The sequence below is a fragment of the Manacus candei genome, unplaced genomic scaffold (genome assembly GCF_025592945.1).
Source record: "Manacus candei isolate 608988 ecotype Guabito, Panama unplaced genomic scaffold, ASM2559294v1 h1tg000047l, whole genome shotgun sequence".
NCBI classification, from domain to species: Eukaryota; Metazoa; Chordata; class Aves; order Passeriformes; family Pipridae; genus Manacus; species Manacus candei.
In genome coordinates this window covers 7,034,748-7,059,942 of record NW_026138095.1, presented here as the reverse complement: position 1 = coordinate 7,059,942, position 25,195 = coordinate 7,034,748, and the positions used below count along the sequence as shown (strand labels likewise).

The 25,195-nt window shown below is 49.6% G+C and overlaps 1 protein-coding gene across 2 annotated transcripts; it reads right to left on the bottom strand.

The window, feature by feature from the left end:
- Positions 1-22: 22 nt before the first annotated feature.
- LOC127475730 (unconventional myosin-XVB-like) lies at positions 23-25,079 on the bottom strand. 2 transcript variants are annotated; one of them, XM_051797792.1, is made up of 43 exons: positions 24,963-25,079; positions 24,406-24,480; positions 22,826-22,883; positions 21,095-21,225; positions 20,894-20,989; positions 19,020-19,255; positions 18,758-18,936; positions 18,191-18,263; positions 17,531-17,737; positions 17,359-17,438; positions 17,055-17,152; positions 16,803-16,890; positions 15,341-15,451; positions 15,070-15,164; positions 14,304-14,501; positions 13,712-13,808; positions 13,227-13,370; positions 12,748-12,937; positions 12,531-12,621; positions 11,755-11,977; positions 10,181-10,296; positions 9,592-9,651; positions 9,266-9,341; positions 8,646-8,764; positions 8,286-8,404; positions 7,701-7,842; positions 7,459-7,570; positions 7,025-7,185; positions 6,668-6,780; positions 6,488-6,551; positions 6,170-6,242; positions 5,722-5,798; positions 5,256-5,332; positions 4,557-4,687; positions 4,187-4,281; positions 3,815-3,892; positions 3,549-3,661; positions 3,062-3,206; positions 2,543-2,670; positions 2,079-2,212; positions 1,465-1,598; positions 915-1,055; positions 23-643 (listed from the first exon to the last, which is right to left on the bottom strand). In XM_051797792.1, the coding sequence occupies exons 2-43, from the start codon at positions 24,406-24,408 to the stop codon at positions 584-586; spliced, it is 4,866 nt and encodes a 1,621-aa protein (XP_051653752.1). In that variant the 5' UTR covers positions 24,409-24,480; positions 24,963-25,079; the 3' UTR covers positions 23-583. The 2 variants fall into 2 exon arrangements, with proteins under 2 accessions (XP_051653752.1, XP_051653751.1); XM_051797791.1 differs by having other exon boundaries at positions 24-643; positions 24,406-24,483; positions 24,963-25,074.
- Positions 25,080-25,195: the final 116 nt, after the last annotated feature.

Here is a 25,195-nt window from a genome sequence, read left to right as displayed (position 1 = left end):
GCCCCAGCATATGTGCTAATTGTATTATTAACACTGATCTGCTTTTCGATTAAGGTGCTTTCTGTAAACTCCTGCTTCACCAATCCTGTTCCAGGGCCTTATGCATATCAATGCAGAGACAAAACTGGCCTCTGGAAAACACCAGCAGCCAGTGCAGGTATTGCATAGCCTCAGCTGGGCATTGGGATACACAAATCTCTAGCAAGCACCAGGCTTTGCTAATGTTAATTAATTCAAAAAAGAAAAGAGGACTTCCACACTGCATTGCTTGAAGGCAAGTGCTTGCATTGGTTCAGCTGCTCTTTGTTGGAACTGTGGTGTGGAGAGGGCCTTGTGGTTTGTTTATCCACAGCATGGATTGCTTCAGGGAAGTACTTGGGTACTGAATGGCAGGTCACCAGGGGTGAGATTGTGGTACACTCCATCAACAAACACTGTGGTGGCAGCCCTAGAAAGCAGCTGTCTCAGGTCATGGCTGTCTTCTGGAAGTGTTCTCTGCAGAAGGCAGGTCAGGGAGCACTGATCAAGTACAAAGGAAGAGAGACACAGCTGTTTTCCTTGGTCATTCTCCTCCTTTCAGGCTCTAGGGGTGGAGCTCTGTTTTGTCCAGGATGACAACAAGCGTGTGGTACAGTTCTTTAGCCTGTCAAAACACAAATCAGCATCAGTCATTCTTTGCCCCAGAAACAGCTGCTGCTTATAATTAAATATTCCCATAAACCACTTTCCATAATTAAATATCAGGTATGTGCTGGAACAAGGCTGCATTTGGAGCCTGGGAAATGCAATGATCCCCTCCCTCCTTCTGTGGAGCAGGAGAGAGCAGAAGCACTGTCTCAGCAGAGGCTCAGCTGGGCAGTGGAGGGCAATTCCTGAGTTGCCAAGAGGAAGCTGCAGGCCCAGGCTGATCTCACCTGTTTCAGTTCAATCCACATGGTCTTGGGGATGGCAGGTGATCCGTAGTTCAGCTCCAAGCCGGGAAGTCCATCTTTGGACATGGGCTTCAGGGTGCGCATCTTCTGCACCTCCTTCAGGGGAATGACCCGGGACACGGCCTGGGGAGGAGAAAAGCCACAGACCACTCTCTGGTGCAGTCCTTACAAATTAAACCATCAGATTCTCCACAAGAAGGAGTCATTTCAAGAGCCCAGTGAAAGCTGAGCAAGGTCTGGGGCACAGGGTGGTGTGTGCAGAACACAGGGCAGGCTCCTGCTGACAGCACAGCCCTGGAACTGCCATGGCACTGGGACAAACAGGAGTGTGACACACAGGTTTACTGTGGACTGTGCTTGTTAGCATGAACATTGGACTTGCAAAAGAGCACATGGCACTAATGACTGTTCTACCACTCTTGTCTCTTGCTTTCTTGCTGTGATATAGAGAAGTACAGCCTCTTCCTGCACAGGTTCTTCTAAAACTCAAAGTTAATATCTGACAGACACTGGGGGGAATTGTCTGGCATACCTTGGTGATGCCATTCACCACAATGATCTCCTCTTGATTCACACCAAAGAAACAGGGCGCAGGGATCGTCTTGTCGCTGACTCTCTCCACGATGAACATGGTGTAGCCAAAGAAAGGCAGTTTCATCACATGTTCTGTAGGAAAGCAAAAGGTGGCCTGAAGGGAGCAGCTTCCAGCCAGCAATCTACTACACCAGCCTAAGGTGGTCAAAACTGCCAGTGTTCCCAAGCTTTTCTACATTAAAAAGTAGGAGTGGCAACTTCTCCCTCCCCACCAGGCTGCTGATACCCAAATCTCAGCAGCCTGAAAGGATGTGCCATTCTTTTCCTACCAGAAAACAGATGTGCAGCCAGAGTGTCAATTAAAACACAACTTATAGAGAGCTTTGAAAATCTGCTGCAGAATTCTACAACAGGTGGAACTTCGACCCTGATCCTGTGCTTGGGAACAAGTTCCAATCCACAGTGAGAGGCTGTCAGGGAATTCTGTTGCCATTGCCCATTCCAGGCTCCAAGAATCCTCAACAACCTCATGAACTGTCCCAAAAGTGTGTTCAGAGCAGCTTCCATCATGCTCAGGATGGACAACTGAAGCAGATCTGGATGTCTTCTCACCTATGAACTGGATTTTTGCATCCAGTGGCTGGAGGGGCTGCCTTGTCCTCAGCAATGTGGCAACCTGGTTCTCCAGAGCCATGGAACCGATGGAGTGCTGCAGGGTCTGTGGTGTGTATTTCTTCAGCTCTTCCCTGTGCCAACAAGAAGATTCTAATTCACCCCCTGCCCAGCTAAAATAGAACATCAGCTGGGAGATTAAGGTAACAAAGGGGATGAGGCAGCAATTTTCAATTGTGTGTCTGAGGGGAAGGGTGAAGGGGGAGAGGAAAAGCACAGCAGGTTGTATCTGCACTAGATCAGGTGGAAGGAAACATCAGAGACAGTGAGACCACCATTTTCTATAGAGAAATCAGCTGTGCACCACTGAGCACTAATTATCCAGAAGTACTTCCAGGCACCTGCTCCTAACCCCTGTGGTGCCAACATCAGAGAAGCAGAGACCCACCCTGGCCCCAACATACCCAGAGGGAGCAGAGTTCTGCTGCTCTGGTTTGGCCCAGTGCTGGAGCATTGCCAAAAGGCCCACTTGCATCTCTGTTTCTTTACTCTGGGTCAGCAGGATCCTCCCATTCAGGTAATCCCACAGCACCTGAGAGACAGCACAGCAAAGAGGCCTTTGTTAAACCTACCAGAAGGTACAGGCAGGTCTGGGCAGTGCCAGGCTGCAGAGACCCACATCCTGCCTTCCTGATGATAACACATCCCATTCGGGCTGATAACGCAAAAGCAAAGGCAGGCTGGGCTCAGGAAGAGCCTGTGGAGCTGCACAAACCGTGTGTGGAACAGCCCAGCTCCCAGGCTAGGCCCACAGGCACACTGCCTTCTGTGCATCCACAGGTTCAGTCATTCCCAGAAACAGCACACAAAGCCGATCTGCCAAAGCCCTCCTGCTTTTCCAGCCCCCTCGGGACATTCCCAGTGGCCTGAACACAACCTCTGTCCCTGTCAGGGAGCCCCGGGGAGGGCCCTGCTGTTCTTACCTGTCCATAGTGGACGTCTGTATAGATTTGGTTCTCGAAGTGCAGAGGTGTTGTCCAGGTGAGCCTGCGCAAAGTCAGGGTGACCATCTTGTCCTCCAGCAGGTAATCGTGGAGATACTCCTCTGGTTTTATTGGCTTCACTATTCTACCTACATGTTACACAGAGAGAGGGTCATTCATCCCTCTTGGTGCTGAGGCAGCGGGCTGAGCACCACGGCCTGGGACAGTTCCTGTACACCTCTGTTCCCCCCTGCCCTTACAGCTCCAAGAATCAGCCATTCCAAAGGGACACAGACCCACACACCTCTTTCAGGAACAAGCAACACAGATCCTGAGAAGGATCAATCCTTAACCCTAATACAGAGGGAAACTGCTTGAGAGGAACCTCCTGTGAGCCAGGAAGGGTCAGGGAACTATTGAAAGCCAGAGCCATGGTGCTCCCTGTTGCAGGTACTGCTTTCGGAAGAAACTTGATGCTGATCTCTACTTGCCAAGATTTTTCTTGTCAGTCCTGATAGCAAAAAGAAAAAAGTCCTGTATCTCTTCCTGTTCAACTACTCCCATCTGCTCACAGATCTCCTGCAAGAGCTCCTTGGCCACCTGAAGCAAGGAAAGAAGAAAATGAATACCATGACCAGGCAAGCCCAAAGCAGCCCCAGAGCAGGTAGACATATTACCCCTTGGCAGGTGAGGGATTTCCCTGGTGTGGCTCAGAGTCCAGACCAAAGAAGAAAGTCACAGCTGAAAACTCACCGTGAATGTCCTGATCCTGGTGAGGTATTCCATGCCTCCAGGCATCAGTATCACCAGCCGGCGGGCACCGTGCCCCTTCTGCAAGGAACAGTCTTCAGGCAGCAAGACGTGCAGGATCCCACCAGCCCCACAATTGTTTCTCCCTCTTCTTCCTCATCTGTACCTTCCACTGCTTCTCCATAGCACCTGCCCCTTCCCTGCCCATATTCCTGCTCACTCCGTGGCATTGCACTTCCCAAACCCCCTTACATCCACATGATTCATTTCCTCTCATGGAGCACTAACTGCCCCTGTCACACTCACATGGCACCTCCTGGCAACCCTCTGCCCTCCCCCTGTTCCCAGCATCCCCCCTTCCCTGCCCCTCAGTACCAGCAGTGCCTCCATCTCCACAGGGAAAGGAAGGTTTCGGCGGCCCCCGTACATGAAGTTCTTCCGCAGGTTGCTCTGGCAGATCTTGGCTATATCTGCAGGAAGAGGGAAAAGCTCCATGTGCTGAGCCAAAGAGAGAACTAAACATTGTGTCCTGTGGTGTTGGGTCACCCTGGCTGTGTCAAATTTAACCCTTGGGCACTGCTAGGAGAGCAAAGAGACTTGACCTCAACTCCCACTCTGCCAGGACACATCTAAATCATGAGGAGCCAGGCACAGACAGCATCCAGGACAGCAGGAGAACAGAGGAGTGACAGGATGGGAAGATTAGAACTAGAATGTTTGTTTTATAGGACACAGACAGTCATACCTTGGTGGGTGCTGGATGGATCACTGCTGGCTAGCTGCAGGAACTTGGTGGCATAGGGCATCAGGGTTTTAGTAGGAAGGAAGTATCCAGTTAGCAGATTCAGGACCAACCAGCCACGCAGCAAGCTCTCCCTGAGGAACAGAAGGGACTGTGGGCACCTTGGGACAAGACAATTCCTGCTCCTAGCAGCTCAAACTGAGCCTCTGCCCTTCTGAACACCTATGGCAGGTAGCTGAAAATGGGGTGGCAGCCCTTGGTCAGAGGTTTCTTATGCTGAGCAAGGGATTGATTCAGTCCTTCTAACAGCAAACAAAACAAAGGGAACAGTCAAGGCCACTCTGATGCCACTGCTGCCATTTCACAGGGCAGTGTGGGGTCAAGCCAGTCCCTGACTGTTGTATCAATTCCCCAGGGCTGTGAGGAGGAAATCAGGGCTCTGAGCAGCACCACTACCAGGGATGTTTACCAGGGCCCAGATATATCAGCAGCCAGAAAAACAAGGACAAATGTCCACTGAAATGAAAATGTCAGACCCAGTGACTGGCTAAATTTCCTGAGTGCTCAGCAAAAGCCCCAGCATTGGAGCACTGGGGACAGCACAGCATCAGGGAACACCCTCTCCCCTGGCCCTGGTGTCCCTGAAGCAGATGGTTCCTCTCCAGCTGTGCATGCAGAGGAGCTGCCAGTTCTGGTACTCACTGGTTAGGGTTGTGGGTGACCTGTTTGATGACCTGGCAGTAGATCTCATCATGCAAATGCTCCTTCTCCTTGCATAGCTGCATTCAAAGAGGAGAAAACAGCATCAGAGAGGGGACAAGAACATCAGAGAGGCCCCCAGGTCACCTTTGTACCCTTCCTCTTCCAGTGCCAGAGCTCTGCCCATTTGGCTTAAAGCTTGGGCTTTTCAGCCTCTGGTCCCCCATGCTATCTAGACCCAAAGAAGGAGAGAGGAGAGGGAGGTTGTGCTCTCATCCAGACAGTGATATCCAGGGAAACCATTTACATGCAACCCCTCCCCTCCATGTGTTTTAGTCAGTCTGTTTCAGCTCCCTTTCTCATGCAGGAGTTGCATTATGGCTCTCCCTGTTCTCTCCCTTCCCAACGAGGCCTTGGCCTTCTGTTCCTGTTGGTGCTTCAGCACTTTGCCCGAGGGAAGGTCACAAACCTTGAGGATTTCATAGATACATTCAACCTCAGTCTGGTCCTTGTGCTTGGGCTGATCTCCCATGAGCCGCATCAGCGCTGCAAGGCAAAGGCTGACATTTAGGTCTAAGCAGGGGTGGTCTTGCCATGGGGCTGGCAGAGGGCTAAAAACTGTCCTGAAAACTTTCCTGCTCCAAGGTTTGCATTGGACAGGTGTAGTCTGTCCACAGCCCAGGCAAGGGTGTGTTCTTGGGCACTTTGCACTCCAAGCAAAGTACATTTTGCTGGATGCTTTCAGCAAGGACACAGGTGGTTATTAACTGCAGAAGTGCCTTAGGAGGGGCCCCCCTGACACAGGTTTCATTCCCTACTCAGCCCCACAATGCCTGTGTGTGCCCACCACAGCATCCCACTCACAACCCCCCCCCGCCCCCAGCCTCTGCAGTGCTGTGTCCTAGGGAGGTACTTACTCTGGAAGTTCTTTGTAGCCAGCTCATTCAGCTCACTGTCAGAGTACCAGAGCAAAGACATCTGGATTGGGACCTACAGGGCCAGAGTACAAGGATAAACTGGGGAGGTGGATCTCACAGAGCTGTGCTGCAGGTTTCACCAAAGACTCAAGCTCCCAGAATCTTGCAGGCAGCACTGAAAAGTAGGGGACACCTACACTTCTGCAGAGGCTGCAAGCCAAGGATCTACCCTCTGTGCTTTTGCCATGTGGGGACAAAGCTAGAGGCAATGCTGGAGCTGGGATTCTGGCTGTATCCACAGGGAGAGACTGGGCTCACCTTGGTGTGCCGGACCAGGCCAGCTATACTCTTCTTTTCAGCAGACATCCCCTGCAGTCCCTGCCTAGACAGAGGAGAGGGAACATGCAGTCCAAGAAATACCCCCAGAAACAGCCTGGTGTGGGTCAGGCTACACAGGTCCTGTGTATGCCTGTTTGGGAAGGACCACAGCCTACTCACATGGACTGAGCCTCCCGGAAATAGGCTGTGGCGAAGTCAATCATGGTATAACGATCACCAGCAGGGACTAACATGGTGCTGTCGGGTTCTGATGTCAGGCTGGGAACAGAACTCTGCAGGGACATCACCAAAAAAGTCAGCTGAGGAATTGCAGTGTGTGTTCTCACCTGCCAGACTCCATCTATGTGTGGTGCCTCCCCTCCCACTATGATAGTATTTGAGTGCCTCTGTCTCCAAGGATTAAACAATCATCATCTTCCCTCTGGCCTTGGAGGTCAGACCAGGGGTATGGACCCACCCTGGCAGCTCTCACAGAACCCAGCCATAACCCCTAGATGTTCCCCAAGGACAGCTCACCTCCCTGCTGGTGTTTCTGCTCTCTGGGGAAGATTTCCTTCTCTTCCATAGCTCTGCATGTCTGTCCATGTTGGTGCTGAGGTAATCAGGGGCTGCAGCCAACTGCACCAGGTCAGTGGGGAAGAGACCACAGCGGCCACCAGTGCAGCCAAACTGCCAGCCTGCAGAAACAGGGGCCAGAGAGTCAGGAACCATGGCAGCTGCCAAGAGGAATGGGCACTGAAGCTTTCTACTGGCAAAGGAGATCGTCAGACTCACCAGGGCTTCCTGCATCCTAAGGTAACACAGGTACCCCTATAGCTAAGGCAGCTGGAACAAGGTGGGTTGCAGGCAGAGGCTCATTATGCCAGCCTGCCCTTGAGAGTCCATACTCTCTGGTTCTGGGCACTACGGATCCAGCAGGCCCTTGATCCTGCCAATCTCAGCCCCCTCACCTGGCTCCACGCCTTGCATGGGCAGCAGCTCAATGAGGTCGCCCCTCCTGAAGCTGAGGAGGCTCTTGTCATCCACGACGTAGCTGCGCAGAGCAACGACATAGTTGGTGTCCTGGGGGAAAAGGATGGGGAGGTCAGGTCTTGTCCCAAGGATGGGAAGGACTCATGTCCTCCCTTGGATGCTCTCAGGTCCATGGGGGGAACCGCCTTCCTTCCCTACTGCACTACAGCTGCTCCCTCACCTGCCTCAGCTCCTGCATGAATTGTTCCACCATGGCCTTGATGCACGGAGCCTTCAGAGAGTGCAGGAGGAGCTGCTCTGTCTTCAGAGAGAACTCCAGGGCACTGCTGCCCTTCAGCTCCACTGACAGCACATCTGCAAAGCTGAGAACACAAGTCAGTGTGCTCAGGCTCCTCCTGCCAGGGCCAGGGATGCAGAAAGTGGGGATGGGAGCTCATTCCAGGGACTGAGAATGGAGACATGCCTCAACATGTCCCAATGGTTGCCTTTCACCAGCACTGTGTTCCAACATTAATAGCACCACAGGCTGCTCATGGCTTTCACCATAGCACCCTGAGGAGCTCCCTGTGATGACACACATGGAGCTGACTCACCCCCAGCACTCGTTTGTAAGCAAAGCACAAGGTAGGAAGGAAAAGGAAAAGCCAAACTCATTAGAAGGAGGGTCAGTGAGTCACAGCTGGCCTAGGACAGTCCTAGAGAGCACAGCACAACTTGGAATTTTCAGCTCAGCCATTCAGTTTGCCTCCCAACACCCTGCAAGTGCCAAACTATCACCCTGAGGAACCAGTGCCCTTCTGCTCACCAGTAGCTGCGAAGAATCTTGAGGTGCTCAGGATTATACATGGCTGCTTTCTCCACCTTCAGCAGCCGAATGCCCCGGTGAGAAACACCCAGGACCTGCACATCACTTCCCTCTTCACCCTGTAAGGGAAGTGCAGCAGAGAGAATCAAAGGCTGTGTCCCACCTGGATAGGTGGCAGCAGGGGAAGGAGGTGCCACACAAGGAGACCCTGGGCTGACAGAGGTGTCAAACCCTGCAGGGTAGGGAAGGCGCAGAAGGAGGAGTGATGTGTGGCCAGGCAGGGAGGCAGAAAGAGATCCCAGGTGAGCTGGAGCCACAGCTAAAGCAAGGCCAGGGTCTGGTGAGAAAATGAAGACTCACATGAACTGGGAAGAGGCGGGAGAAATAGTTGGCCCAGTTATCCCGAGCAGCCAGTACAATCCTCTTCTTTATTCCATCCTCCTTGATGGACTGGACATCATTTCCAACCCGGAACTCCGCTAGCAGGGTTACAAAGCAGATATTTGATCAGCATGGCAAAGATGGCTGAGACTCCCTCTGCCAGGGACTCATTCCCACCAGCCCCCCTCAGTGTTCACAGCACAGAAAACGACATTCAGAGGTGTGAGGACACCACATTACTTGCACACACCAGTCTACTGCTGGTTTCCCTCCCCTTCTTCATGAAGCTGCAGTCAAAGATGACAGTCGGATTTTGAGACAACTCAAAATCTCATCCTTGGGTTTCACTTTCCTCTCCCCACAAAAAACCATTTCAGAACTAAGTTTTTCTGGCTCAGAGAAATGTCGGGGCCATTTTCTGGCCATTTGGAATAAAGAAACATTCCTACACTTCACTGCACAGCACACAAAAACGTGCTTTCCTGCTGCAGTGACAAATATTACTCCTCTGTCTGAAAGGGCTTGGAGGCCAGTTTCTCATTTCAAACCAAAAGCTGGGATGGGCACAGGGAGGAAGGGATGATGGGGCTGTTAATTACTCAGCAGGTCTTTCATCTTGCGCTTCTCCTCCTTGGAGATCCGAAAGCAGGAGTTGGAGAAAGTGTCACGGATGATCTGCAGAGGAAGGGAACAGAGAGGCTTCCATTGCAAAGGCCACATCTGACTGTGCTGGAGCATCTGAGGCTGTTAAACAGACTGAGACTCGGAGAGGAGTGAACAGGGGCTTGACTGGATGGACCTGGAGAAGAGACTAACACTGCTTGGGATGGAGAAGTGAAGGCAACTTATGCAACATAATTAGGGAATGTTTTGCTCCCAGAGAGACAACAGACCTTGAGCCAAACCTGTTCACACAGGTGCATACCTGTTCACACAGCAAGTTCAGGCAATAAGGGTGGCTGAAATTTTCTTTGGGGTAAAACACCTGCAAGAGGAGGATAAAAACAACAGTGGTGTTACAGATGCTGCAGAAATAGCTCCCCAGGGATGTTTTGAAATCCATATGCACTGCTGCCAGAGAGAGGCGAGGACAGGCAAGGGAAGAGACACTGTGAATGTGAATGTGAAAAGAAGGACCAGGAGCAGAGGACCAAAACCTGAGTGGGGAGACCAAGGGATGAACCCTGGTCAGTTCAGTGCATTCTTCAATACACATTTGTACTATTTTAACAGGAAAACAACAGGTAACAACACAGTTTAGTTTTGGATTTCTCAGTGCTTTAGAAAGGAGGAAAGGACAGATAGGGAAACTGAGACACAAGTGTCAGTAAGGCAGGGCAGGACCCAGATCCCCCATGACATGATCCCCTGCCCCCATCTCCTGTGTCTGTGACCTCCTCACAGAACTATCTCTGTGCTCTTATCTTACACTGGGTGCCTACCAAAAACATATTCTAACCAAAGGTGTGACAATTCCCTCCCACCACAGCCAGCCCTCGGCTGTTGAACTGCACCTCTTTGCGCAGGAAGATTTTCCAGGCAGGGTCTGCATAGGAGAAGCTGACGCTGGTGGTGAGCTTGTACAGCTGGGTCTTGATGCCCTCATCATCTGCTACTGTTACAGCAGAGTCTGTGTGAGGAGAAAGAGCAGTGAAAATGGCCCTTGAGGGTTGCAGGGTAACCTTCCCACCTGCCAAAGACCTGCAGGGGGAAAGGGGACAGTGCCTGGTGCCTGATTGAATATTACTGTCAGGGACCCTCCTGAAGGTCAGTGACCAGCTGGTGTGAGCACAGACCAGTCATTTTGAGCATTTCTGATAACATTTACACTTCCTGTATTAGCCACAAAGTTTACTGTTCATAACATAAGCACTCCAGGGATAGGGAGCACTCAGCTTCCCAGGAAAAACCATACCACTGTGCTTGAGGTTGAAGGCACGGGTTTCACTTTATGTTACTCTAAAAAAGCTGTTGAAGGTTTCAAAGGGACATAAAAGTTCTGCCCTGAGCTTGCAGGCTGCAAGGTTCTGGTACAGGGCACCCAGTGCTAGCACTGGGTTGTCTCTCTGCAGATCTATCGAAGACAGGCTCAGTCTGAAGGCAACAGTTCAAAGTTGTTGCTTTGTGAGGTAGGAATGTCTTCATTTAAGCACTTCAAACTTTCAAAACTTCAGAGCTCTTAGAGAAGAAGTGTAGTAAATTCCCTAGTTCAACTGTTTCTATGTTCCTATGCAAAAGCATGTAGGGATTTTTCAGGCTAATCCAGTTACTTCGATTTACTTTCACAGGACTTGCTGAAGAAACGTTCTTTTAAAGAGAGGGGGAGCAAAAAGGGAAATTCTTTAATACTAGAGAAACTGCTGCAGGATGGAGTACTTCAGTGATGTGTTTGGCTGACTGCTCCTTGCATGTTATAAAAAGGAATGTTGATGAGAGTTTTAAACAGCTTGAAATACATTGGTACAGGTATCCAAAGTATAAAATGAATTGTGGCTCCAGGCTCCCACTGAAATTCAGAGACAAAACTAAGACTGAATAACACTTCAAAACCCCTGCTGGGAAGCATTAGCTGTGCTTTTTTTAAGAGGGCAACATCCAAATACTCTTCATGTGGCCAAGCCCAAGGTCTCTCAGGCTCATTCTCCCTCTGAGAAACATTCCTCATTCCTCAGCCTCTCTAAGGTCCCTCCAGAGGCTTTGTCAGATGAAACACCTGGCTTCCCATTCCTCCCTGGGCTGAAGTCCACCTGTCAATTGCTACTTTGATAAAGTAGTTATGCTTCATGTAGGCAATAAAAAGTATTGTGGACTGGACCGTGATAAAGCCCAAAGGATCTTTCTATTTTTAACTGTGTTTTTCAGAAGGGAAGAGTTAGAGCAGGGAAGTGCCAAGCTAATTCCTGGGCCAGACTTGAACTGTGACATCTCTCTGATTCCACACAGATCTGACTGCACAGTCCCCCTGGATTCACACAGCTGACTGATGACAGAACATGTGCCAAGACTCTCCAGGGCCACTGGGTTGATTCCAAACCCATCCCCTCTCTGCTCCACTACCCAATCCCACATGGATGAAGTCAATACTCACCCCTCTCTGTGGATTCCTGCCTGCCTTGGTCCTCAGGCTTTAGAGGTGAAGGCAGTGGTGGGAGAGGAGGGGGAGCAAGAGGACCCGCAGACGCTGGTGGGGTAGAATCTGGCCTGAAGATGGAGAGGAGAGGCAACTGCTTCTCCTTGATAGAGCTGGAAGCTGAGCCTGGCTTGGGCTTGATAGGTGGAGGTACTTTCTTCTCTTGTGGCACAGGAGATGGCTGCAAGACAGCAAAACCATTTGACCCAGTCTGTTTTTGCATTCCTCTGCTCTGTCCTGACACTGCTGTTATAAATCACCCCTAGGGCAGCACACCATCCCTGGAAGCAAGATCTATGTGAACAGGGACATCAGGACCTTTAAATCAACACACAGTCTACAAAGAGATGAAGACCAGCCAAACCCAGAGAACCAAGTGTTTGAGATTGAAGCCTCCAGTTCCCTTCCCCATGAAGGGGAAAAAGGACATTAATGGGCCAAGGCCTTGGTGTCAAATGTGGAGAACATGAATTGCTTCCTTCCAGATCAGCCTTAAACATAGTCCACAATAGGACTTGCTGCTCCTGAGCCTTTTCTTCAGGATCTCAGATGGTTCTTCAGGAACCCAGTTTAGGATAGGCAGCACCACGATATGAGCTCCCAGCTATCTGTTAACCCAACAAGAAATCAGCTGGCTGTGACTGCGTGACCAGGGAGCTCACAGCCTGTTGGAGCTTGGATACAGAGGCTCTCTCTGCTGAACTCTTAAGGTGACCAGAAAGCAAAGAACTCACTGATCGGCAAGATGAGGAGTTCATCATTCCCAGCTTGGCCAGAGCCTCATTTTTGGGGTCATTCCTCCTTACAAACGGTTTGTTTACTCTCCTGTGAGGAAACGGGGAACAGTGTTACAGAGGCTGCAGAGGGGTTGTGGCCATGATGGAGCACATGGCAGTGCTGAGACACAGTCCCACTCATCCCCTGCCAGCCCACGTGGTGGGTCCCTCTCACCTTACGGGCTCGATGGGCTGGGGCTCAGGGGCTGGTCGGCTCTGGTACATTTTGATGATGTTGCCGATCTCGCGGCTCGGTGCAGGACGTGACTCGGGGCCTGAGGGTTTCACTACAGGTGGCTCCTTCTTCACTTTTGGTGTCTGCTTTATTGGCTTTGGCTCAGGAGATGGCACAAGGGAAGCAGGAGCTATTGGGGTGACAGTTTTAACCAACAGACCAGCAAAGGCACAGGAGAAATCCCTTTGACTCATTTGAAGTTCCCTCTCTTTCACCCCAAGGCTGACTAGCCATGGCATTCCACTGCCTTGCTTTGGGATCCCACTTCCCAAAGCTCAGAAATTCCTCTCTCTCCTGTTCTGCCAAGATACAGACTCCCAGAAAAGCCAGATCCTTTCCTCTGCCTATATCCTGGCCTGATGTTCCTGGAAAGTTCCTGCTTGTCAGCCTGCCTGAGTCTCCACTGCACAGCATCTTACCTGCCTCTGGTCTGGGGACAGGCTTCACTTCTTTCCTCTGCTGTTCCTGTTTTTTCTCCTCCTCCTGCTCTGGCTGGGGATTTGCTGGTGGAGTCCAGGTTTTGGTAGGAGGCCTGACTTTCTTCACTCGGATGTGTTGCTCTCCTGCATAGAAAGGGGAACTCGAACTACTTAATACCACACTCAAAATCTAGCACTGATGGCACAGTTCCCACTCTTGCCTCAGTCAGCACAAACCTATGTTTCTAGAGGTGAAGGAGAGTGTGGCAGTCAAAAGCCCAAAGATTTCCAGCAAACTGTCCCCACAACACCCCACAATGTAGCCAGCTGAACAAGCACCCATAACTCCTGTTAAACACAGTGCCAGCAGCTCCTGCTGGGCATGGCTGGTTCCAGACAGGGAGCCAAGAACACCTTGTTGTGCCAGGGAGGCTGCAGAGCAAGGTGTTATCATGAGTGAAATTCCCAAAGTGGTAGATGCTCACCCATCTTCTGAAAATATTGTCTCTTCTGCTGGAAGGTTTCCCGAGGAGAGTCATCATCTCCACTGCTGGAGAACTCATCTCCCGTGTAGTCATAACCCTGCAGGCAGTGCACAACATGGTTAGTTGGCACTAACCAGCAGGAAGGAACCTCCACAGCGCCCTTCAGTTCAGAGGTGATCCTCTCTCCAAATTCTGACCTAGAACTCCCCATCTGGGAGTGTCCCAAGAAATTAGGTTTTTACACAAGCAATCATCAATCAAACCTGGAGAAGAGGGATTATGTTAGAGGACCAAAGCAGCTTGTTGGAAGATAAAGATCTCAGAGTAATTAATTTTCCTATGGAAAAACTCTGCCCAGCTGGAAATTAATTGTACAGCACTGCAGCCCAACCTCCACAGAGCAAATGCCACCAAGGTTTGACCCTGTGCCTTAAAGACTCAGCAAGCAGAGTTTGAAAGGCCTCAGAATCATTGGCAAGCACAGCTCTCTGCTCTCCTCTCTGCCAAACCATGGCCACGGTGGGAGGGAAGCAAAGCAAACACCAAACAAGAAATTCGAACCAACTTCACCACCACTGTTTGTTTCTCATGCCTTAGCTGGTGGTTCTGAAGACTCTGGTGGTGTTGCAGCATCCTGGCTTGTGGGAGGCTTCTTGGGTTTTGGGGCAGTGGCTGGGGCTTGGGCTTGTGGTGGACTTGAGACTCTCGGCCTTGACTTCTCAAGAGACTTTTGCAGCTGCTGCTGCTGTTGCTGGGAAATACTTATGGCCTGAAGGGTCATCTGCTGGGCCTGGAGGAAGGAATTGCAATGTCCATGAGCTCCAGGCTGCACAAAACCACCAGCCATCAGTCAGACTGCCCCATTCTTTCACTTGGTAACCACAGAACATTTACATAGTCCATTGCAAACTTCCCATGTAATGGACAGGGAGTCTGCTCCCACCTAGCCAGGGATGCACAGCTCCTGACACCACCCCAAGATTCAGCTACCAGATAACCTGGGACCATCAGGCACTTAAGAACTTTGGACAGAAAGCAGAACACTGCAGATCTGCATCTGTAGTAAATCCCATGGGAATTACCCCTGAATCTTCTCAGGGCCTGCTCTTGTCCCTGTGACTCACTCACCAATGGTGCCTCAGTGGCCCCATGTAAACAAAGGGGCAAAAAGGGAGTTCCCAGTTTTGCAGCCTTAGGTAATCCCAGGTTTCCAGAGCTCACCCCAGCACACAGGCACAAAGTGTCACAGGGCAGGCCTGAGGCAGGAGGGGAGCAGGGCTCCCCCTCCATGGCACATACACCAGTGTGTTGTCCTCCCCCAGCTCCTGGGCCCCTCCCAGCCATTCCCTCCCACTCACCATGAGCATGGCTTGCTGGTTGATAAAGGCTTGCTGCTGTGCTACCAGCTGGTTGGGATCCACAGCTGGAACCATGGGCTGGGGCATAACCATGGCTGTGGAAGACACACACACACACATCTGCAAGAGCCCAAAGGGGATTGTTCCCCACAGTGTTTGAGCATCAGCCAGGAGGAGAGTGTTCACTGAGCCTCCCACCAGACACTGAAATGCACAGGCCCCACTGACATCCCCTTTCCATCTCTTCCCTCTGTAGCTACACTGCTATTACCTGGCATAGGTGTGATCCCACCAGCCCCTTGCATCATGGGCATGGCTGCTGGCACCCCCATCATGGAAGGCATGGGCTGGTAAACTGGTGCTTGAGCCGTTCCAGGGAAGCCTAGAGACAAAAGACCATGTGCACAGAGCTTTGGGGGAATCAGGCCCTGAGCAATCCCACAGAACACAGTCACCTCTGAGGCTCTTCACATGCACCAACCACAGCAGGACACACCAAAACATAGGTGGGGAAAGAAAACCTAAGAACAATGTGTGGCCTGACAGACTTTAAACAGCAGTATCCAGACCCTGCTTCTGCAGCCTGGCTTAGGACACCACCATCCTTCATGATGAAATATATGAATAACTCCTGCCTGTGTACAATTACAGAGGGGGGTTTTTATTGAGGGATGAGCAAAGATCTCTGGGACTGGGGCTGTCACATCCATATTGGTCTCTTTGCAGCAAGTAGCAAGGGCAGGTGAACAACAAGCCATGGCCTGGATGACTTTGTGTGAAGGAGCTGTGGGGAGAAAGGAACTCCTCTCAGCAGGCAAGTCCCATATGGGGCCACAAAACAAATCCCACTGAGGGAAAAGGCAGCAGAGCAAGGGGCAGCCAGGAGGGAGTCAGCACACAGCACAGGTCTGCTGAATTATGTCCTCACCAGTGAGAATGGCCCTGGGATGCCATGGGAAGATCATCACATCCCTCACTCATCTAAGTAGCCACACAAATGGCAAACTGACCTTAGGCCAGTGATCTGTAATAGTCCTTGTCATGCCCCAGAGCCTCTTCAATAGCCAAAACCAGTCCCAGTTTCAGTAATGACTGAACTGGATGTTCTCCACCTGTCTGAAACTGCTGGGTGTGTTCCTACCCATGCAGATTTCTCAGTGCCATTAATATACTGGTGTTTGACTCCACCCTGCTGAAAATGCCGGAGTCTTAGCTCCACAGAAATGAGGAAAAGTAAAGAAACCAAACACACAAATCAGAACCTCTGCAGGGTTCAGACTTACTAACCCAAGGAATAGCTACAGACGATGGGAAATTCTGTAAGGAAGCAATAAGAAACATTAAAGCTCTCCCCTTACAAAGGCACCAACTGTTTTGTGAAAGCACAAGGTGAATAGAAGGTGAATACACGACTCACAAGCGTTTGCCTGGGGAAGAGGTGGCCTGGGTCAGAAACAAGCTACCTGCTGCCTTGACCCCCAGACCAACTTGAGAGAGAAATTAAAAGCAGAACAAAGGTGGTTCCCTTGCCTAACACCTTCCCCAAAGCATCTGGCTCCCAGCACCTGCAAGTGAGGAGTACAACTTCTGATGACCTGTGCTCCAGACTAGTGCTCTTTATGAACCAGCTGGGTTCATGCAATAATTAGCATTTAAGGGGCTCTCTGACTTGTCCTCACTGAGGCTCCTGTAGCCCCACAGGTGTTCCCAGCTGTCCCCATCCCCTTACAGACCTGTAGAAGGAAAGACTCCTCTCCTTGTGGGTCCAATCTTCCCACCTCCTTTCATGCGTCCAGTGAGACTGTCCCTGTTCTCCAAATCCTGCATCAAGGAACAACAGAGTTACCTGAGCTCAGAGAGGGAGAGACATCCAGAGGCAAGTCTGAGCTGAGCAGAGGAAGTGAACAGGCAGAGAAATGCTTGAGGGAGTCACAGGGACAGGAGAGCTGCAGAGGGAAAGTGGGAATGGACATCAGGGGACTTACTGATGGTCTGGAGCCCTGATGCAGCACAGGGCTGAAGAGATCATCCACATAGTGATCCAGGCCTACGGGGCTCCTCAGGTCATCTCTAGTCCTTGGATCTAGGAGCAGAGAGCAGTCTGGTGAACAAGGCAGGTAAGGAACATTCCCCTGCCTCCAGTCCCTGTTAGACAGTCACGTTTTGGAGAGTAGCCCTTCCCTGCTCTACATCAACAAGAATCACCTGACTCCCCCTCTGCTTTGATTCCCTTGCTGGGGCCCACCTGGCCCTTCCCAGAGTCATCCACAGTCCTGGGCTGAATGTTACCTGGATGGAAATCCATGAATTCTGGAGGCAGGCTAGGGGGTGGGAAGGAAGGGGCCTGGATGCCTGGGGCAGGAGGGATCCTGTTGAAGAGGAAAATGACATGAGGACCAGAAAGATGAACCACTGGGTGACAGGGCCACAAGTGGTGGGGCAGGAGGAAGAGGTGACTTACGAATCCAGGTCAGAGAACTGGTAGGTGCTCCTGTCCCTTTCTGCAGTGATGGGGAACTCAGCTGGGGACTGGGAAGCGCTGCTGAAGTTGCTGGTCTCCTCCATCTCTCCAATGAGGTCCAGCACAAAGTCACAGCCCAGCAGGTCCTGCCATGTGTTGCCAGTTAACATGGAGACAGACCACCCTCGAGTCTTCTTATCACAGCCCCTGGTAAGAGGGAAAGGAAGGAGAGGAAAGATGTCCAGGTAGGCACAGGAAAGGGAGAAGAAGGAAAAGATTGCTTTCAGTTTCTTCTTGCTTTGTCTATCCTGGCTTGAGTCCTTACGATTTATGGTGTGAATCAACTACTAAGTGCCCAGGGTCAGGAAAAAAACCCACAACTAGAATAATTCAAGATTTGTTCTCTTTTGGTTGTTGGTGTATTTTTTTTTTCGTTTCTTAAAGAAGCTGCTCTAAGAGATCACAACAGTGATTCCTCTGTTCCTAAAGAAGCCCACAGTGTATGCACACAGATGGAGGGTGAAGGAGAGAGCACAAAGAAGTGGGTAAGGAGTGACTATTCCACATAAATGCCAGCCTGCAGTCCCAACCAGTCTGAACCTTAGAACTAGTGACAGCCTCTTTCACACCCCCAGACCTTCCCCCATCCTCTGGCAGTACCTTGCATTTAGGATCCAGGCTGCAAACTGCTCCCCAGTCATCCAGGACTCCACCTCAGCTGAGAACACCTCCTCTGGCACAGAGAAGAGAGTCAGTCCCTGCAGCCTCCCTGATGGGACCCAAAGCAACCCCTGCACTCCACGGGGGCAGAGCCCAGCTGGAAAGTCTCACACACTCCTGAGCAAGGGCTGCATAAGGCAGTATTTGAGAAGGGAGAAAGGCAGAAAGTCCCTGCAATAAATTGCTGCTGCTGGGCTGTGCTGTAATGGGGAACAGGAAAACCAAACCCATAGAGATGCACAACCAGAACAGCCCTCTGTGAGATGGGCCCAAACCCAGGAGAATCTCATCCCTCAGCCTCAGTAGAAGGTCCCATCAGGCCCAGACTTCACAAGCTTTGGGTCTAGATTCAGATGCTTTTATCCCCCATGGTTGCACCAGCCAGTAGCAATCAGCATTCTGATCCCTCTTTACTAAGTTGAGGGAAGTATTTTCCAAATGCTGATTTCTGCACTGGAAACGTCCTTAGGGACTGGAAGACAGCAGAAGGGCAGAAGCATGAGTTACCATTAAAGGTGTGAACATCCAGCACTATCTTCCCTCTCCTCTGGTTTGCTGTCCACTCCAGCCGAGTGGGAGGGTAGGCCCGAGAGGGTGCAGAGCCTGTCTCTGTGTGATGTGCTGCTGTCAGGATCTTGCGCTGGCAGACAGCATTGTAGCCCTCCATGCCATGGTCTGACACAAATCTAGGGAAAGGCAACTGCATTTAGCACTCTGCTCATCCCTTTAACCGTAGTGCAGGCGTGGATTGCTCTTTTCTCCCCCTTACTTCAGCAAGGGCTTCTCCAGAGCTGGTGAAGGCACAAAGCAGCTCAGCACAGTTGCCATCAGGACCCAGGCTCGCTGGCTGTGCTCCACGTCTGGGTTCTTCCATGCCTGGGCAACCACCTGGCTGAGGATTTCGTCGCGCAGAGCCACGTTACTCAAACCTCTGCCAGCAATGTAGTTGCCCAGGAGCACCTCCTGCCAGCCATGGAGGCTCTTGTCACCAATGAACCGCAAGATCTAGAGGCATCCGGGGGGAAAAAAGAGAGAGCTCAGGCTGTAATCTAACCCTCTGTCCCAAACTGTGTTGTAAGGTGACAGCCTGGATTGTGGACATCACGGTGCTGGTGAGCCTAAGAGTAGGTAAAACTCAGATCAGGGTCTGTTCTCGTGTTTTTGTGCACCACCCAAGTGCTGGGGAATTTGGGAGGCAACGTTTGTAGAGACTGAACTCTGACTTTTAGTCAGGGTGACTTCAAGTCTCTTCTTATTTATGACTCAGAATTTGGTCTTGGGCAAAATACTTCCCCTTCTTTGGGCAGGGCTTAGATACACACCTGGATTACCACAGGACATTTGTTACTGAGCCCACTGACTGCTGAAAAGACTTTGGTATAGTTAATATTATACCAACTAGTATGAGAGGTGGTGTCTCAACAAAATCATTGAAGCAATGATTCAGCTTCTTGGCTATGCATATCAATATCTTCAATACATATCAATATCTCCAATGCTTTTGTATTTTCCATTTCTCACCCTTAGGTGCAGAATAATTTCTTTCATCCTCTACACTTCAATATATCATTAATTAAAATATTTCTAAAATATTTTGGAAAGAACATTTAAGAGTGACAACACTTCTAGAAACAGTTAATGGTACTAAGGGTGTCAGAGATTCAATGAGAAAAACAGGGGATGGTGGTTGTTTAGTTCTCATGGAAATCTTTGTAGTAAATCCCTACTTTATTAGCAGTGGAGAAAAATTGCCTTTGATCTCCAGGAAAAATAATAGTATTCTGCTTAAACACAATCCTATTCACAAGATTTTATTGAAGCTTATGGTCTTCTATAATTGGGATCATGAGGACAAAACAAGAGACTGGGTTTAGGTATTAACTTTCTTAATGGGCTTATTTTAATTCTATGTAATCCTCAAAAGGATTACCAGATTTACTTAGAAATTATCTGGAGTTTCATTCTATTTTCAAATATTTCAACTGTTAAGGAGTTTCATTCTATTTTCAAATATTTCAACTGTTAAGAAAAACGTAAAGAAAGATCTGTTTCACGTCCACAGAGTTGCAATAACACCATCCCCTTCATGCAAACACTACAGTTGGGGTGTGGTTCCAGTTTTCCTGATGACAAAGTCCTGCCCTTTCCCAGCCTTTATATGACACTTCACTGTCTCTGTTGAGTGACACAACCGCGAGCCTGAGATGCAATTGATATATTTACTATAAACCACATCATGGAAAAGATGTGGGTTAAATCAGATTTTTTATGAGTGACAGATGAGTAAACGGTTGAGGAGACAGACCTCCCTTACACTGTCATTGCTACTGAGTCTGGAATAGCAGGAAACTAAGGCTTAGCAGTCTGATTCCTGTATGTCCTGCCAAATTCTGAGGCAGGCAATTCACTCTGATCCCAGTGGTCTGTGGTTGGTCTGTGCCTCACCAAGAACACAGCAACCCTAAGGGGCTGCATGTGATCTCTGCCAGGCTGCTGCAGGGCCTAGGAGGAGAAATTTGTTCTGTTTTTCCAGCCTTGTATCATAAGAACAGTATCCACCATCGGCAACTTGTTGTATAAAGGCACCACAATATTGTCAGTGCCCACCTGTTCTTCAGCAAGGTCAAGAACGACGTCTCTTACCAGTTTGTTGATCTCAAGTGCACTCTCGTGGTGTTCGGTGCCCAGCTGGGTTAAGGGGTGATGCAGAGGCTGACCAAGGGCAGGGAAATCTGGCTTCTACAAAGAAACAACAGGATGGAAACAGAGTTTGCTCCTGTGCTGCTAGAACTAGTGTGTCTGCCCAGTGGGGAAGCAATGATGAGGCAGAAAAGGAGTTCCCACCTGGAAGTGTGACTTAACAAAGGAGGAGAAGGGATAGCTGTTGATGCTGGGTGGGAGGGAAAGGTCATCTTTGACCTTGATTTCTGGAGGCAATGCCTCGGTTATCTGGTTGGTCTGTGCTTGGTGTTGACCTGCAAGAGAAGGAGGTTTGGTGTTGTGGCAGGTGGGAGACAGAACACACAGAGCTCACTCAGCCACACGTGGCATCTCACCCTGCCTCTGTGCCAGCCCCGGGCTCCAGGGACACCCAGCTCACTCCTCCTGCCTCAGACCCCCAAGCAGGCACAGCCTCACACCTTTGAGACCACAGGGCCTCACTTCAGGAGAGAGATTTTACAGCTCTGATCTTTAACACTGAGAGGCCAGGGAGCACATGGAGATTCAATTCTGCTCTGCAGCATTTACAAGGCAGGAAACACTGAGCTCATGATGAGATCCTGCTGTTAACTGTTCAGTCAACAAGTAAATGAGAGGTCTTCAGGTTGAGGGAGTTATCATGGGTAAGAGAGGAGCAAACATCTTCCTAAGTGAAGGGATTTCTCAGTGCAGCACAACTCCTGTGCATTCCTCTGTTTCCAAACAAACGTGTCCCTGGATGCTCTCCTCAGCCTCCCTGTTTACATCCCAGCAGCTTTCATTTCCAGCAGTTTCAGTGTTCCTGAGCTCCTCTGGCTTACATTGCTCACCAGACCAGCTGATAGTCCCTAGAGGGCTGTGCCATGAAGTGTGAGTTATTTGGGAATCCAGCACGGTCTGCTCCAGCTCACAACTCTTCTGCCTGATTGTATCCCTTCCTGTACCTCACAGAGGGCCAGAGGCACCACTGGCATTTCTTTTGACACTACATCGACACAAAGAGGTAAATCCTGCCTCAATCTATTTGCAATTTCAATATTCACATTGCACAAAGAGCTACAGAGGAAACACAACTGCAAATAACTTAATGCTCAACGTCAGGTGAACAATTTGGGAAATTTTTTTCTGCAAGAAGCATTTTGGTGATTTGAAAACAGAACAAAAAAACTTTCCGAACCAAACAAAATGGAGATCATTGAGTTGATACTTTATATCACCCTTAAGTTAAAAATTATCGTGTACTCAACTTGTCACATTGTCACATATTTAGGTTGATGCACTGTTACATCCCAACTCGTCACATTGTTGCATCACTAAGTTGTTATGCTGTTTCCCCTTCCTTCTATTTTAAAAGAAGTAACTACTTTTGAGGAAATATTTTTAATTAGGCCCCAAAATATTTGCTTGAAATTGCCAAAATCGTGGTTTTGTCTTCTTCACCTTCCCTAAATATTATTGAGTAGATAAAAGATGGGTTTAAGTTCTCCCACCCCAGATATTCAGCTCTGCCAGAGGCTCGAGTTCATTGAGCAATTTGCTGTCATGTAACTTTGACCAGAGTTCTGCACCATCGTGTCATCAGTTCTATCAGCCCAACTCATAAGAGCTGAAAAATGAACAAATATACTGATTTTTAATCTGGTGTTCTGCCCCCTGGCCCAAGTTACTTTCCCACTCTGTCATGTTGGGAAACAATATTCACAGTGCCATTTGCCTTTATCATATTTACACTGCAGTGATCATAAATCAAATCCAACCTGGGTGACAGGCAGCAGGTAGAACAAACAAACACACACTGACACTGCTACAAACGAGGAAACACACAGTGAAGTGAAACAGTTCAGGGAAGGGAGGGAAGGAGGGGGGATTTCTCACCTTCAACGAACTGCAGGAGGGCTGCAAGCTCTGCAGGGATCTCCAGCAGCCCCACGTCCTGCAAGAGAGAGGCAAGTCAGTCATTGGGCTGCCAGCAAAGGAACCACAGAGAAACCCTGAACTGGGACTGGGTGAAGCTGCCTGGGCTGAGCATCTGAGCCAAACCAGCAATTTCTGCAACATTCACAACTGGGGAAGTATCACAGTAACACAGGTGTGTCGTGGGCTGTCAAAGAAGGGAAAGAGCAACTCCTAAATTTAAAAAAAAAAAAAAAAATCAACTTCCACGAGGGGAATGACAGTAAAGTTGACTTTCTCTGACTCATCTCTCATTACTAACAAATCTGGCATCTTGCACAGAAGAGGCTGCAGCTGAAGGGTAAGGGCTGTTTCCTGCTGTGCCTTTTTCTGGCATTTTTAGTTCTATTTTTCAAAATACAAAAGTGGTACAGCATAAATAAATAGAGACCTGATTCTGATTTTTTTTATGCACGACACTATTTTGGAGTTTCCAAAGGAAACTCAGACCTGTACCTGGGTAATTCAGATGAGAATCTGGCAAATAAGCCTTGGGTTTTCACTGGTTTGCACCTTGCATGGTGGTTGCATTGGTAGGAATAAATGAGCCAATGCAGCTCAGTGTATCAGCATCACTGTCTGCACATCATGTCAGTTCAGGGCATTTCAGGCAGAACTACTCAGATTAAGGCACAATGAAACCAAGCCAAAGACACAAAGCATGAGCTTTGGAGGGGTTTTGTGGGTTTTTTTTAAGATCTGCATAATAAAGTCTCTTGTCACCATCACACTATTCTGACATCTCTCTCCACATAATCTCTCAGTGATGCTTAAAGACACATTCACAGCTTTTTTTGATCAGTTTGATTTTGCTCATAAGAAGATACTTGACTTTAAGTCTTGTTTTTCAATGGTGTATTCAGGAAGTGGACTGTGAAATTCCACAGTCCTGGATCCACACCTGAGGAAGCAGGTGATATTACAAGAACACCCAGTGCTAAGTATTCCTGTTGTTACTGACAAATCTGTCCAAAATTGTGGATGATGTCAGTTCAGATTCTCTCATTACACACCTCACAGTAAATTTGTGCCTGGTCTAAACATACAAATAATGACATTAGTTCGCAGTGTAAATACAGGCTAATCTTCTTATGAAGCCTTTAATACATCCCTTCCTCTACAACATCTTCTGTAAATACATTTATGCAAAACAGTCTCATTCCCGCCTTTCATAATAGAACATGATCATCAAAAATAATCTTCCTCCCAGCTCCAAAGAAGAGGTCCAGCGTTCTGAACAAAGACAGTGCTCTGCCTCAGGACCACTTCATGATGCCCTGGCGATGCCCAGGGTCTGGGAATCACTGAACTAATGAGATATTTGTGTGTTAGAAGGCTCTTTATACCAGTCTAACCTACATTCTTGCTGCAAGGTTTCCAGCACACATGTGTACACCCTCCAGACATGCAGTAGACCTAAGCTGAGGAGGCACAAGGAAGGCAGAACACCTGGATAACCTGGCTTGTTATCTCAGAGTCTCCCAGACCCTTTGACAACTTACCATTCCTTGGTTGGGACTGTTCTCTGTGTCACCACTGGCCAGGGATCTCTGTCTTCGTTTCCTTTCCTCTAACTCCTGCTGTTAGGAGAGGAAAAGGGGATGGGGGGTGGGAAAAGATGTGTGTGAAGTCACTTTCAGCTACTTCTGAGGACAAACGCTGTGGGTGGAAAGGAGGTGGTGCCCTGCTCCAGCAGATAAAATGACAGAACACCTACAGAGCCTTCCTGGGACCCCAAGCAGGCAAAGCCCTGAGTTTTGCTGAAACACCACCTGCCCTGCACAACACAGTCCAACAGCAAGAGCCTCCACCACCTGCCCAGCATCCTGCCACACCTTCCCTCCCTTGCCAGGCATTTGGTGTGTCCCAGGACAAAAGCACACAGGAGCTGTCAGAAACATTCACCTGCCTCCTCCAGCGTCAGAGAACACAATAGTGGATGGACTTATCCATGGAGAGGAAACCCTTCAGAAGAGGCAGGAGGGATACCAAAAGCCAAACTCCCTTGCAGCTCTGCCCTTTCCCATCCATTCCATTGTTCTCCAGCTTCATCACTCACCTGACTCCTGCTCCAAGATGGAAAAGGAGGGTCTCTGTTTCTGCCTCTCTCTCTCTCCTGCTTGTCAGTGTTGCAGATCAGTGTGAGTGGATGGGAGGTTATGAGGGTTGGGCTGAGAAAGACAGTGACATGCTAAAGTCCAAAGGGCAGGGCTGAGGGGTGGGGGGAAAGGAGGAACTTTGCAGCAGGTGAACTTTGAGACCTTTGTTGTTGCTCCTGTGTGTACAGAGACC

Bases quoted from the DNA above. Each gene is read 5' to 3' on its own strand.
- LOC127475730 (XM_051797792.1), bottom strand. The intron at 18,937-19,019 runs GTAAGGGGGAGA...GCCTTTCCCTAG, and splicing joins CTGGAGAAGCCCTTGCTGAA to ATTTGTGTCAGACCATGGCA. The intron at 3,207-3,548 runs GTAGAGATCAGC...ACATGTAGGTAG, and splicing joins GACAAGAAAAATCTTGGCAA to AATAGTGAAGCCAATAAAAC.